Here is a 15,093-nt window from a genome sequence, read left to right on the forward strand (position 1 = left end):
TATTTCTGGAAATAATTAATACAAAATTATAGTATTTCTTTGTTTATTACAAAACACATACAATAAAGACAAATATAGATCAGTATATCAATATAATTCAGCAATACTATTTTATCACTACGGTAGCTTGTTATATAAAAGCCAATCAAACTCGTTGTTACAAATATACGTTTGGCACATGAATCAAAATGGAGGACAAAAAGAGATCCCCCATGTGAAATGTCTTTGTAGCTTAATTGTTCTCGCGACATCAAGTGGCAGTCACAATAATAAGCAATAATGGCAAATGCTGCTCATAAATTTCAGGAAAAAGGCAGAACTGGTGATGTTATATTGTCAGAAGCACTAACATTTGATGGTTCATTTTTGTCTAGAAAACAAGTTCTGAATGGATTGAAAACGTATGCACCGATCCAGTTGAATGACAGGGGATAGGTAAGATTAAATTAAAAGACTAGTTAAGTTTATAAGAAATCCCTAGTCCAAATAATTGTATCATGTATGTTGACCGATTTTTTTTTACGCTTTTTGATATAGCAAATCCTTCAGTAGTCCAAATAATTGTACGTTTACGGATTTTTTTACTTTTTTTGATATGGCAAATCCTTCACATACAAATTGTTTAGTATCAAAAGTGGGTAGTTATTCCGATCAGATATCGGGTTAAAACATTTAATATCTAAAAATTATCATAAAAACGAGATATTACCAGATTATGTTATATTATATACCTTCCATCCATAAAAATGTCATATCCTACGAATAATTATGAGTTTGACGTGTTTTTTTTTCATTTCTTGCTGTCAAAACATAGCGATATATACATGAAGGGCACCTGCAAGGCTTCAGGGCACAATTTTTAAACAATCGGAATATTTCGGCCATGGCCGAGTTGTTACGATTGTATTTACGAGGTGTATCTCGAAGCTCCCGGTGGCCGGGTTATTACGATTGGGTCGAGTTGTTCCGCTTGGCATAATTGTTGTCTGTGTCAGTCAACTTTCGTTTTATTGGAAAGGTAAATAATGTGTTTTATGCTTGGTTTGTGCAAAATAACTTTTCACTTACATGGTAAAATATGAATATAAACCTTTATGATCAATTTAAACCATAAAATACTTCACTTAAAACAATTTCAATATTTTTCAAAACACCCCCGGGTTTTGCACAAACCCGCTTAGACGTTTGGGATTGGAAGAATCCCGTATAACACGTCTATAATTTTAGACTAGGTCGAGTTGTTCCGCTTGGCATAGTTGTTGTCTGTGTCAGTCAACTTTTGTTTTATTGGAAAGGTAAATAATGTGTTTTATGCTTGTTTTGTGCAAAATAACTTTTCACTTACATGGTAAATTATGAATATAAACCTTTATGATCAATTTAAACCATAAAATACTTCACTTAATACAATTTCAATATTTTTCAAAACACCCCCGGGTTTTGCACAAACCCGCTTAGATGTTTGGGATTGGAAGAATCCCTTATAACACGTCTATAATTATGCCCCCCTTCGAAGAAGAGGGGTATATTGCTTTGCACAGGCATGTCGGTATGTCGGTCGGTCGGTCGGTCCGTCGGTAGACCAAAGCTTGTCTGAGTGAAAACTCAACAATCCCTGGACATATGGTCATCAAACTTCACATGAAGGTTGGGGCTGACCAGTAGATGACCCCTATTGATTTTGGGGGTCATCAGGTCAAAGGTCAAGGTCACAGTGACCTTTAATGGTAAAAAAATTTTAAAGCTTGTCCGAGTGATAACTCAACAATGCCTGCACCCATGGCCCTCAAACTTGACATGGAGGTTGGGCCTGACCAGTAGTTGACCCCTATTGTTTTTGGGGGTCATCAGGCCAAAGGTCAAGGTCACAGTGACCTTGAATGGTAAAAGGTTGTTCATGTGATAACGTGACAATGCCTGCACCCATGGCCCTCAAACTTGACATGGAGGTTGGGCCAGACAAGTAGTTGACCCCTATTGTTTTTGGGGGTCATCAGGCCAAAGGCCAAGGTCACAGTGACCTTGAATGGTAAAAGGTTGTCCGAGTGATAACGTGACAATGCCTGCACCCATGGCCCTCAAACTTGACTTGGAGGTTGGGCCTGACCAGTAGTTGACCCCTATTGTTTTTGGGGGTCATTAGGCCAAAGATCAAGGTCACAGTGACCTTGAATGGTAAAAGGTTGTCCGAGTGATAACGTGACAATGCCTGCACCCATGGCCCTCAAACTTGACTTGGAGGTTGGGCCTGACCAGTAGCTGACCCCTATTGCTTTTTGGGCTCAATGGGTCAAAGGTCAAGGTCACAGTGACCTTTAATGGTAAAAGGTTGTTCATGTGATAACTCAACAATGCCTGCACCCATGGCCCTCAAACTTGACTTGGAGGTTGGGCCTGACCAGTAGATGACCCCTATTGTTTTTGGGGGTCATTTGGCCAAAGGTCAAGGTCACAGTGACCTTGAATGGTAAAAGGTTGTCCGATTGATAACTCAACAATGCCTGCACCCATGGCCCTCAAATTTGATTTGGAGAATTGGCCTGACCAGGAGATGACCCCTATGGTTTTTGGGGGTCATCTGGCCAAAGGTCAAGGTCACAGTGACCTGGAATGGTAAAAGGTTGTCCGAGTGATAACTCAACAATGCCTGCACCCATGGCCCTCAAACTTGATTTGGAGATTGAGCCTGGCCAGAAGATTGTCCCTATTAATTTTAGTGGTCATTGGGCCAAAGGTCAAGGTCACAGTGACCTTGAATGATAAAAGGTTGTCCAAGTGATAACTCAACAATGCCTGCACCCATGGCCCTCAAACTTGACATGGAGGTTGGGCCTGACCAGTAGATGACCCCTATTGATTTTAGGGGTCAAAGGTCAAGGTCACAGTGACCTTGAAAGCAAACTCGACAATTCTTGGACCTATGGTCATCAAACTTGACATGAAGGTTGGGCCTGCCCAGTAGATGACCCCTATCGACTTCGGGGGTCATCAGGCCAAGGTCAATGTCACAGTAACCTTTAACGCAAAAAAGTTAACAAATCTTCCCCCACTGATTTCTCAACAATGCCTGAACCTATGATCATTAAACTTGACATGGATGTTAAGCCTGACCAGTAGATCACCCTTATTGATTTTAGGATTCATAGAGCCAAAGGTCAAGGTCACAGTGATTTTGAATGGTAAAAGGTTGTCAGAGTGATAACTCAACAATGCCTGAACCCATGGCCTTCAAACTTGACTTGGAGTTGCATCTGACTTGTAGATGACCCCTTATGATTCAAGGGGTCATCAGGTCAAAGGTCAAGGTCACAGTGACCTTGAACGAAAAAAACTTGTCTTGTGATAACTTGACAATGCCTGCACCCATGGCCCTCAAACTTGACATTTAGGTTTCTGGTGACCAGCTGATGACTCTGGATTTTGAGTTCATAGAGTCAAAGGTCATGACGGTCATAACACACTTTATCCTCACACTTTAATGGTCATAATCTATAAACAGCAACAAATCAGCTGTCATTTCGGTCCATGCATATTTCATTCAATTGTCCATTTAATCCTGACAACATGGCGCTCAGGGGGGGCATAATGTTTGACAAACATCTCTTGTTTTAGACTAGGTCGAGTTGTTCCGCTTGGCATAGTTGTTGTCTGTGTCAGTCAACTTTCGTTTTATTGGAAAGGCATTTTGTTACTCATCGATTTTTAAAACAATTGCGTTTCTATGATTTTAATCACTCACTTATTTATGCAAATACGCACCTTGTCTGTAACTCTGATGTACTTAACTTGCATATAAACAGACACTAATATGCTGATACTTATTTTGTCAGAATTTTGTATGATCTTATAAGCTTAAAATCAAATTTCAATTGAGTTTTAAACGCTATTTGGCAAAATTGTCTTTCACAAGTTTAAGAACTAATTTACAATGGAGCTCTAATTAAAACTTTTGATGATGTTTTATTATTAATACAAGAATTTTGTTCACAATTATTTATTGTCCAGCCCTCTAAAACGTGAATGAGGTGCTTTAAACCCAATGTCAAATGAGAAAATATTGATTTTTAGCTCGACTATTCGAAGAATACGGAGAGCTATACTACTCACCCAAGCGTCCGCGTTGGCGTCCCACCTTGGTTAAGGTTTTGTGTGCAAACACACATAGGTAAATATCTCAGCAACTACTTGAGGTATTGCATTGATACTTTAAACAATGGTACTCAACCATCTAACCTACTTAATTAACCAAGTGAGATAACTCTAGTTTGCATTTAATGCAAATTATAGGCCTTTTTTATTTGACTTAGAAATTCTGGTTAAGGTTTTGCGTGCAAGCACACATGCATGTAGGTTAATATCTCAGCAACTACTTGATGTATTGCATTGAGACTTCATACAATGGTACTCAACCATCCAACCTAATTAAATTAACCAAGTTAGATAAATCTAGTTTGCATTTAATGCAAAATAATTGCACTTTATATTATTCGACTTAGAAATTCTGGTTAAGGTTTTGCGTGCAAGCACACATAGGTTAATATCTCAGCACATCATGTGTTGCATTGAAATCTTATCTAACAGTGATCCATGCATGTTTTGCCAAAACTTTTCAATCCTTACACTAAAAAGCGGCAGAACAGTCGAGCGCGCTGTCACTTTGACAGCTCTTGTTTGTAATGTTCTCTGTTGTATGAACCCAGAAATTCGAAATATTTACAGAAACTGCAAACTGTTTATTTTTATTTTAGTTTTTACTTGGTTGCCATAAAATAACATGACTTTTCTACACTTAATACAACATATTATAATTGTTTCAAAAATTATCATTGTTTCAAATCAAATTTATCCACCAATAATGCACAACCCTCCCTCCCCCCCTCTCCCCCACCCCAAGGTCCGGGGGGATGGTGGGGAAAATTAAACGTGTTTTACCTTCCAGATGGCGCCTGAAGTTCTGTGCAAAAGAGGTACTTTGTTTTCATGCCAAAAATAGCGGGGAATTGGCCGTGTTTTTGTGCTGGGAAATGTCCGTTCTACTAACAGCATTTGTTCGAGTTTTAGCCAAGCTTTTTCAGAAGTTGAGGTCTCTCGAGATATTTGAAAAAGTTGGCGCCTCATCCTGATTTTCTCCCAGTTCGAAAAAGTCAGTTTCAAATAACAGGATGACCCCCGGATGCACATGCCTTTGGCTGGCATTTTACCAGCAGTTTGTTGAAGCAGTGCCAGGATTTTACCTGGGTTTGGCTGTACTTGAGTGTAAAAAAATTCACACACAGATGAGAAATAGTGATGATTAACCTTTCTACATTCTTTTGCATTCTAGATTGAGGGGTTTGTTGCCCCAACCTGCTCATAGATGACAGCCATATAGCATAGTCATAATAAAAGTTCTTTCTATTCAGTGTTAAAAATTGCACAAAAATGATGAGAAATAGTGATTTTTAACCTTTTCACAATGTTTTTCAGGTAGATGGGATGGTGAGAAAGAATTTTAATACTTACAGAAGACAGATACAGCATAGTCATCATAATGGGTCATTCTACTTAAAGTGAAAAAATTTCGACCCAAATATGATGAGAAATAGTGATGTTTAACCTTTTTACAATGTTGTTCAGGAAGATGGAATGGTGAGGAAGAAGAGTTTTATTACTGACAGAAGACAGATACAGCATAGTCATCATTATGGGTCCATCCTACTTTAGCGAAGAAAAAAATATACCAAAATATGATGTGAACTAGTGCTGTTTAACCTTTTTACATTGTTTTTCAGGCAGATGGGATTGTGATAAAGGAAGGTTTTATTGCCCCACCATGCTCACAGAAGAGAGACGGGGCACAGTCAAATGTATTGATCTCTCTCCCCGAGTGATTAAGGCATAACCATCAATTGATTCGAAATTGTGATGTTTAAGCTTTTAATCTGTTTTTTTTTTCATACAGATGTGATGATCAGAGATGGTGCGGTTTATAGCCCCATCCTGCTGAATAAAGTTAGTCACAGACAGTAGTCAGCCAACAACGAAATGCTTCCGTGGCGTTGTATCCCTCCGTTGTAGTTCTTAAAAAATGTTTAGAACTCTCAACTTGCATAGCGTTTGATGATGTGTACATTGAATGTACTTTCAAGTTTACACATGATTTATATTAAATTTGACGACTAATGTGGTATTGAATGATATTTTGCAGAACCTCTTTCCTGGATGGATGGATTCAGAGATGACCCCATACTCAGAGATGGGGCCATGACTGTCACATGGACGTTTTAGATAATGACTGTAAAGAAATGATGATAACAGAAAGACAAACAAATCTTGATATGGTTTTCTGGTGTTAAATCAACAGACAAACTTGTCAAAGTGTTCATAATTTGTGGATAAATAGTATCAGAGCTGAAATCTTTTCTGCAAGTTCATAATAGAGTTGTTAAATGGAGTAATTTTACATATAACAAAGAAGATAATTTCGTTTTGGACCAAGACCAACATCATTACATGGCAGAATTGTTGGGTCTTTCGCCAGAAGATAAAGGATAAGCAAAAACTGGAAGAGAAATGATAATCATCAACATGGCTGTTCAGCTGAAATCAAAACAAAGATGGAGTGGGACTGGTTAATGACTTTCTAAGTGTTATTAGTGTAGTTGACATCAAAGACTGTGCTGGTACATGTTCACTGTCATTTATAATATGAAAGTTCGTTCCTAACGAGAGTTCCTAATTCAGTGCATGTACATGTGTAACTATTATCTGTCATTCTCTGTGGTTTGGTGTTATTTATATGCCAAGCGGCATGGTGGATCATTTGAAAATTTTAATGTTTAAAGACCGACTGGTATGTTCAACTGATTTAAAATCAAACCTCATGGCTTTTAAGTTTTTATCCTAACGATTTAGCGTGGAACTTGTACAGTCGAACCCCGTTTGCTCGAATTCCCATTGACTGGCGAAAATGCCTCGAACCTCAGAAAATTCTTGCAAAGCGAAAATGCTTACCTTCTCATAAAGAAATCGGTTCTTTACACTCAGTTCGAGCCAAGCCAGTTCGAGCCAACGGCTATAGACTTATAGGTGATTTCATAGGCCGGAAATGCAGGTTATAATTTTGATAGTGTAATGGTTAAAATACATGTCAATAAGCTCTGAATGGGAATAACTCATAATAAGTTTCTGTATGTAAACTACATATTGGACCAATAATCACATGGACCGATAATCAAACTCCCAGACTTCGTGTAGACTATATGTTGTTCACCTATAAAAGATTGTTTGTGCAAATCAGAGCTTTTTCATTATCACCATGTTTTGCAGTGTTAGTATAATCAGTTTTTATGCCCCCCTTCGAAGAAGAGGGGTATATTGCTTTGCACATGTCGGTCGGTCCGTAGGTAGACCAAAGCTTGTCCGAGTGATAACTCAACAATTCCTGGACGTATGGTAATCAAACTTGACATGAAGGTTGGGCCTGACCAGTAGATGACCCCTATTGATTTGAGGGCTCATCGGGTCAAAGGTCAAAGTCACAGTTACCTTTAATGGTAAACTAATTTTAAAGCTTGTCCGAGTGATAACTCAACAATGCCTAGACCTATTGTCATCAAACTTGATGGAAGTTGGGCCTGACAAGTAGATGACCCCTAATGTTTTGGGGAGTCATCGGGCAAAAGGTCAAGGTCAAAGTGACCTTGAATGGTAAAAGGTTGACCATGTGATAACGCGACATTGCCTGCACCCATGGCCCTCACACTTGACATCGAGATTGTGCCTGACCAGTAGATGACCCCTATTGTTTTTGGGGGTCATTGGGCCAAAGGTCAAGTTCACAGTGACCTTGAATGGTAATAGGTTGTCTGAGTGATAACTCGACAATGCCTGCACCCATGGCCCGCAAACTTGACTTGGAGGTTGGGCCTGACCAGTAGATGACCCCTATTGATTTTAGGGGTCAAAGTTTAAGGTCACAGTGAACTTGAAAGCAAACTCGACAATTCCTGGATCTATGGTCATCAAACTTGACATGAAGGTTGGGCCTGACCAGTAGATGAACTCTCTTGACTTTGGGGGTCATCGGGCCAAGGTCAAGGTCACAGTAACCTTTAACGCAAAAAAGTTAACAAATCTTCTCCCAGTGATATCTCAACAATGCCTGAACCTATGATCATCAAACTTGACATGGAAGTTGGGCCTGACCAGGAGATGACCCTTATTAATTTAAGGAGTCATTGGGTCAATTGTTCAAGTTAACAGTGACCTTGAATGCGAAAATGTTTCAAGTGATAATTCGACAATGCCTGCACCCATGGCCTTCAAACTTGACTTGGAGTTGTGTCTGACCTGTAGATGACCCTTATGATTTTAGGGGTCAAAGGTCAAGGTTACAGTGACCTTGAACGAAAAAAGCTTGTCTGTGTGATAACTTGTAAATGCCTGCACTCGAGGCCCTCAAACTTGACATTTAGATTTTTGGTGACCAGCTGATGACTCCTATGGATTTTGAGGTCATAGAGTCAAAGGTCTTGGTCATAACACACTCTATCCTCAAACTTTGAATGGTCATAATCTTAAAACTGCCTCAACGGCATCCAATGTCACTGACAAATCAGCTGTCATTTCGGTCCATGCATATTTCATTCAATTGTCCGTATAATCCTGACAACATGGTGCTCAGGGAGGGGGGCATAATGTTTGACAAACATTTCTTGTTCACTTACTAGTATGTCTTGTAACTCTTAAGCCTTGGTCTTATTTTGTTTTGCCAATACTTTAGTTTTCGTTTTTTTTTGTGTCAACTGCGAAGCATGGCAGACCTAGAGGGGTGACTTGTTCGGTGTGGTCAGGGTTCATTGCATCGGTCTCTGCGTGGTCACTCTTTCGTGCTAGATTAATTACTGTTGATACTGTTGAATGACTTGTGGTTCTCAAACTTGGTATGCACATTAGACATGGTCAGTGAATGACCTTTATTGATTTTGGGGTCAAAGATCAAGGCCATTGTGACATGAAGTAACGAGCGTTTTCGTTTCCGGTCAACAGCTTTTAAACTACTTGGCGTTGAGCCTTCAAACTTCGTATGCGGATCATATGTCACTGACAGAAAATAAGTTACTTTTCAAGGCCATCGAGACTAGAAACAGAGCGGTGAAATACACAACTTAAGAAATAAATATTTAGAAATTGGCATAAGATGTTTTACTGTTGGCAGGTATACCCATTGTCACAGATACATGTACAAGTGTAAGTTGTCGGTGATAGCATGTATAACAATGCGAAGTTATATGTTAAAAACTTAAAATACTATCATAACAGTAAATAATGCTTCCATTTCAAGCTTTTTTAATTTCTTTACATGCCACGCTGTTTTGTTATGTAAATATTCTTAATGCCCATAAAAAAGTAAATAAAGGAAAACAAACATTTCGATATGATTTATTGAACATTGTAGTGAAATTTTAATTATGCCCCCATTCGAAAAAAGGGGTGAAATATTGCTTTGCACATGTTGGTCGGTCGGTCCGTCGGTATACCAAAGCTTGTCCGAGTGATAACTCGTCAATTCCTGGACGCATGGGCATCAAACTTGACATGAAGGGTTGACCTGACCAGTAGATGACCCCTATTGATTTTGGGGCTCATCAAGTCAAGGTCAAGGTCACATTGACCTTAAATGGTAAAAGGTTGTCAAAGCTTGTCCAAGTGATAACTCAACAGTACCTAAACCTATGGTCATCAAACTTGAAATGGAGGCTGGACCTGACCAGTAGATGACTCCTTTTGATTTTAAGGGTCAAAGGATAAGGTCATAGTGACCTTGAATGCTAAGGGTTGTCCGAGTGATAACTCGACAATGCCTGCACCCATGGCCCTAAAACTTGACTTGGGGATTGGGCCTGACCAGTAGATGACCCCTTTTGATTTTAGGGGTCATCGGGTCAAAGGTCATGGTCACAGTGACCTCGATCTCAAAAAATGTTGTCTGTGTGATAACTCGACAATGCCTGAACCAATGGCCCTCAACCTTGACATTTAGGTTGGGATGACCGGTTGATGACCCATATGGATTTTGAGGTCATAGAGTCACAAGTCAAGGTCAAAACTCAAATTCTTCATCAAAATTTACGTCATATTTACTTTTTACCTGCTGAACAGAGGGTACATTTTTATCTGCAAATATCAGTCTCCATCTGCACATGATAAAAAAAAATGTACCTAATATCCTGACACTTTGAATGGTCATAATCTTAAAACTGCCTCAAAGGCATCTAATGTCAATTACAAATCAGCTGTCATTTCGTTCCATGCAAATTTCATTTAGTTGTCCAAATAATCCTGATAACATGGCACGAAAGGGGCGGGGAATAATGTTTGACAAACATCTTTTGCTTAGTACAATTTTGCCCCCAAAGTAACATGGACTCAACATAACATCCATGTACATGCATGTATGTAGAATTGACAATAATAAAGTTGAATGCTGAAGGTCGGAAGTATCGTGGTCGAGATCGCGCGAGAGGAAAGCGCCAGGCTGCTCAGACGCTTGCTTCCCCTCGATGTCCTCGATAAATCGGAAGTACGTGACTGGCGTGCGCGACCTTTACTTGCCTGAGACAACACGATGTTGTGCACTTCAATCCGCATCTCATCAGCGCGCGAGCGGAGCATGGGGCTGCATGGCGCCACGATTGACGGTTTCCTCAAACCAGAAGGCGAACACCGGCAACGACTAGTAGACGAGAGCACAAAGCGCACGTTGCGAGAAACGCCGCGTCACTGAACAGTCCCTAGTGCGTGGAGAGGACAGAAAATAGGGCTCCCATGAGCAGCGCGGGGTAGAACAAAAACAGGGTCGCCGATACGCGCGTATCCATGACGTCATTCGCGTATGTCTGGGGAAGTCCCATACGAGTTATTCTACGAATATGTTTGCATTTGTTGTTAATCAGTTCATACACGACCTGTACAAAGCACGCAGTTGCAGATGAGCAAATTGCGATCTGAGCGCCGAGAATCAGCAGGGTTTTATTTATGAATCATGCGTCATAAATACCTGTCTTCAGGCAAACTACGAACCGGAACATGACGAATATCATCACTTCTGTTATAAGAATTCCCATAGTCGCACCAGCGGTGATATTCCCCTTGTTGCTACAGGCAATGTACTTGAGCGGAAGCTTGAGAGCGATCAGGCGCTCGAAGGCCATCAGTAATGTGACTGTGTTGATGAGAAGTAGCTCAAGATCGCCGACATCCCTGAAGTAGCCGTTTTCCGTAGCCAGCAGCCACGGCTCGAACCCGCTTCCAGCCACGACCGCGACATCAATCCCTAAGAGCACCCAGGCGAGTATCTTAAACGGTTCCGGAAGTTTGCTGGAGAATCGTAACGCGCATAACGCCATGACGAGCACGACCAGTAGCAGTGTGCATATTATCAGTAACGCCATCTGATGGCGTCCGCTCATGGGAAATAGGACGTCAGCGTCGATGGCCTCTGAGTCGGAATAACGTCTTTATCATTGCTTGTTGAGCGTATGTTACTGGTATTCCCTGGTATATCCGAGTCTGTAATAACAAATAACCTGTATTTTGCCTTTTTAAAAATCAAAGCGTATTTAATATGTTTTTTCGCTTATTTTGATTTTAAGAATGATTTCCTCGTGTGTTTAATTAAGTTTATAAGTAAAAACAAACTTACCCATGTCGTCTTACCGTAGGGCTGGTCAAGTTCGTATTCCTTATGGTATTTATTGTTTTCGCACAATGAAGCACGTGACTTGTAAAGGCGATTCTTGCTAAATACGTATTAGCAGTTTCTACCTTTTACGAAGGTACCTTCCAAATATACTGTAACATCTATTCGCGACATGTTTTGCCTTTAAAAGGGGCACATTATAGGTAATCAATAGATAGATGCATTTATTTATTAATGAACTATAATGCTTTAAAAATATAAGCCTTTATAAATGGGGTTTTCCGATTAATAGCAACGTAGTCACAAACGCCCAGGTTCAGAAAGCGCCAAAATATCGCTAATATGTTGTATCTAAGGGTGTATTTAATGTGTAGAGAAATAAAGTATACCGAATAAAACTAAAAATGCATTGTTAACATCCCGTGATAATGCCAATTACGGTACGAAGAAGCCGTAATTAAGTGACCAATTGCGTTGTCAACGCCAATGCAAGTTGTGGTCTTCACAAACGCTACTTGAGCAAAATGAACATTTGCTGAAGGTTTCCAGTTTATGTTTTAACACTACAAAATGAATTGCCACACTTTACTTCGTCATCGAAAAGTGCATTTTACCAAAACATGGGCAAACCGTTAATGAGTGTGTCTGGCTTACGACTAAGATATCTTATTGAATCGAGACCCTGGGCGTGTACCAATAACACGTTTCAATAACTCATTTAGAAGATTCACACAAGCAAAATATATAATGTTCACGATTTATTTCCAACTATTTTAACAATTATTAATATGAACACATTGGATTTCTATAAAAATAACAAGATATGATACACTATGTACAATTTTAACACAACCATTTACAATTAAATTAGCAAAGCAATGTTTACAAATCAATTTACATTTAAGCAAGTTATACTGATATGACAATGTTCAACAAATAAAATTGTTTTTTAATCGACTAACAAACTTATATGAACATTCTCACAAAACTAGTGTAATGTGTTGTAGCTTAATTTAAGTTATCAACATGCATGTAGCTCGCAGTCTTTCAGTTCATTTTTATATCTAGTCCATCTCTTCCACAGTAGGTCCCTGGTATCCGCCAGCTGGTTGACTTCCGGGGGTAGGGCCACTTCCGGACGGTCCTGGCTGTTGGCCGCCATGGAGTTTTACCATTACAGGGGAGCACTGTTTCTGTAACTCGTCCAATCTGTGTTCAAACTCTTCCTTGTCCGCGAGTGAGTTACTGTCCATCCATTTCATACACTCGTCACACAGCCCGGTGACCTTGGCCTTGTCCTCAGCTGACACCTTACTCTCGTCCGCTTCTGATACTGCCTGTTTCACACTGAACATGTAGTTTTCCAGTTTATTGCGAGTCTCAATTCTCTGACGCTGCTTTTCATCTTCTTCTCTGTATTTTTCAGCGTCATTTACCATTCTTTCGATATCAGCTTTGGAGAGGCGACCGCTGTCGTTGGTGATTGTAATGTTGTTACGTTTTTTGGTGCTTTTGTCTTCAGCTGAAACGTTCATAATGCCGTTAGCGTCGATGTCGAATGTCACTTCAATTTGTGGGACGCCCCTTGGCGCGGGCGGGATACCAGTAAGGTCAAAGCGTCCGAGGAGGTTGTTGTCTTTCGTCATGGCCCGCTCGCCTTCGTAAACCTGGATGGTTACCGCTGGCTGGTTGTCGGAGTACGTTGTGAACGTTTGTGTTGCTTTAGTCGGAATCTTGGTGTTCCGCTCGATTATTTTTGTCATGACGCCGCCGGCCGTTTCGATACCAAGGGAGAGTGGTGTCACGTCCACAAGAAGCACGTCCTTGATAGCGTCTGACTTGTCCCCGGACAAGATTGCAGCTTGGACGGCGGCACCATACGCGACTGCTTCGTCTGGGTTAATGGATTTGTTCAACTCCTTGCCGTTCATGAAGTCTTGCAGCAGCTTCTGTATCCTGGGGATGCGCGTAGACCCGCCGACGAGCACCACCTCGTGAATTTTGGATTTGTCGAGCTTGGCGTCTCGGAGCGCCTTCTCCACCGGTTCCATTGTTGAACGGAACAGGTCGGCACACAGCTCCTCAAACCGCGCGCGTGAAATTTTGGTGTAGAAGTCAGCCCCGTCAAACAGGGAGTCAATCTCGATACTGGCTTCTGTACTGCTGGAAAGTGTCCTCTTAGCGCGTTCACAGGCGGTTCTCAGACGGCGGATGCTTCTGTTATTCTTGCTGATGTCTTTGCCGTTTTTCCGCTTGAACTCTTGTATGAAGTGGTTCACCATCCTGTTATCGAAGTCCTCGCCTCCCAGATGTGTGTCGCCGGCCGTTGATCGAACCTCGAACAATGAACCCTCGTCGATGGTAAGAATGGAGACGTCAAACGTGCCACCACCGAGGTCAAAGATTAGCACGTTCTTTTCGCCGCCCAAGTTTTTATCAAGTCCGTACGCAAGAGCTGCGGCTGTAGGCTCATTGATAATTCTCATTACGTTAAGTCCCGCAATTGCGCCTGCGTCTTTGGTGGCTCGTCTTTGTGCATCGTTGAAATACGCTGGAACTGTGACGACGGCGTTCGTCACCTTTTTACCAAGGTACGCTTCCGCAGTCTCCCTCATCTTAGTAAGCACCATCGAGCTAATTTCTTCCGGCGCGAACGTTTTCGTCTCCCCTTTAAACTCCGCCTGTATTTTTGGTTTGCCTCCAGCGTTGATGACTTTGAATGGCCAGTGCTTCATGTCACTTTGAACACTAGAGTCGGTGAAATCCCGGCCAATCAAGCGCTTTGCATCGAAGATCGTGTTCTGCGGGTTCATGGCCGCCTGATTTTGGGCGGCGTCCCCGATCAGCCGCTCGGAGTCCGTGAATGCAACATAGCTGGGCGTCGTCCGATTACCCTGATCGTTCGCGATGATTTCCACTTTCCCGTGCTGGAACACACCAACGCACGAGTAAGTCGTGCCCAAGTCAATTCCGATAGCTTGACCACTTGCACTCATTTTTCCTCTTGTTTGTTTTTTTGTCGATGTATATTCGATAAAATAGTCAGTAACTTTTGTATAAGTATATAAGTAATGTTCATAAGTTTCCTTGTATACTTCTATTTCGTCTTTCTTATTCTCTTGAATTTGTATTTATGCCGAGCCTCGGATTCGCGCGGGCTTATATAGTCGAATAAGAAGTTTCTGCGCCTTTCAGGAAAATTCGTTCTAAAAATAGTACATCGTCTCGCACATTTAAGAATATTCTAGATCAAAGGGAGGTAACTGTGACAGCATTTGTTCCTATGAATTAAAGGGAGATCAATTGAGCTGACCCATCAAAGGAATGATTCTGGAAATAATTAATACAAAATTAAAATACTTTCTAGTTCATCAGCTATTTATTACAAAACACATACCATAAAGACAAAT

General features: G+C 40.9%; 1 protein-coding gene and 1 long non-coding RNA gene across 2 annotated transcripts; one reads left to right on the forward strand and one right to left on the reverse strand.

Annotated features, from left to right (window-relative positions):
* The first annotated feature begins 166 nt into the window (after positions 1–166).
* LOC128218340 (uncharacterized) lies at positions 167–9,411 on the forward strand. The gene is made up of 2 exons (XR_008258356.1): positions 167–435; positions 6,188–9,411. It is a non-coding gene; the product is annotated as an uncharacterized LOC128218340 (long non-coding RNA).
* A 3,017-nt stretch (positions 9,412–12,428) lies between these two features.
* On the reverse strand, positions 12,429–14,809 carry LOC128218169 (heat shock protein 70 B2-like). The gene has a single exon (XM_052925742.1). The coding sequence runs from the start codon at positions 14,677–14,679 to the stop codon at positions 12,748–12,750; it is 1,932 nt and encodes a 643-aa protein (XP_052781702.1). The 5' UTR covers positions 14,680–14,809; the 3' UTR covers positions 12,429–12,747.
* Positions 14,810–15,093: the final 284 nt, after the last annotated feature.

This window comes from Mya arenaria, chromosome 14 (assembly GCF_026914265.1).
Source record: "Mya arenaria isolate MELC-2E11 chromosome 14, ASM2691426v1".
In the NCBI taxonomy this organism is placed as follows: Eukaryota; Metazoa; Mollusca; class Bivalvia; order Myida; family Myidae; genus Mya; species Mya arenaria.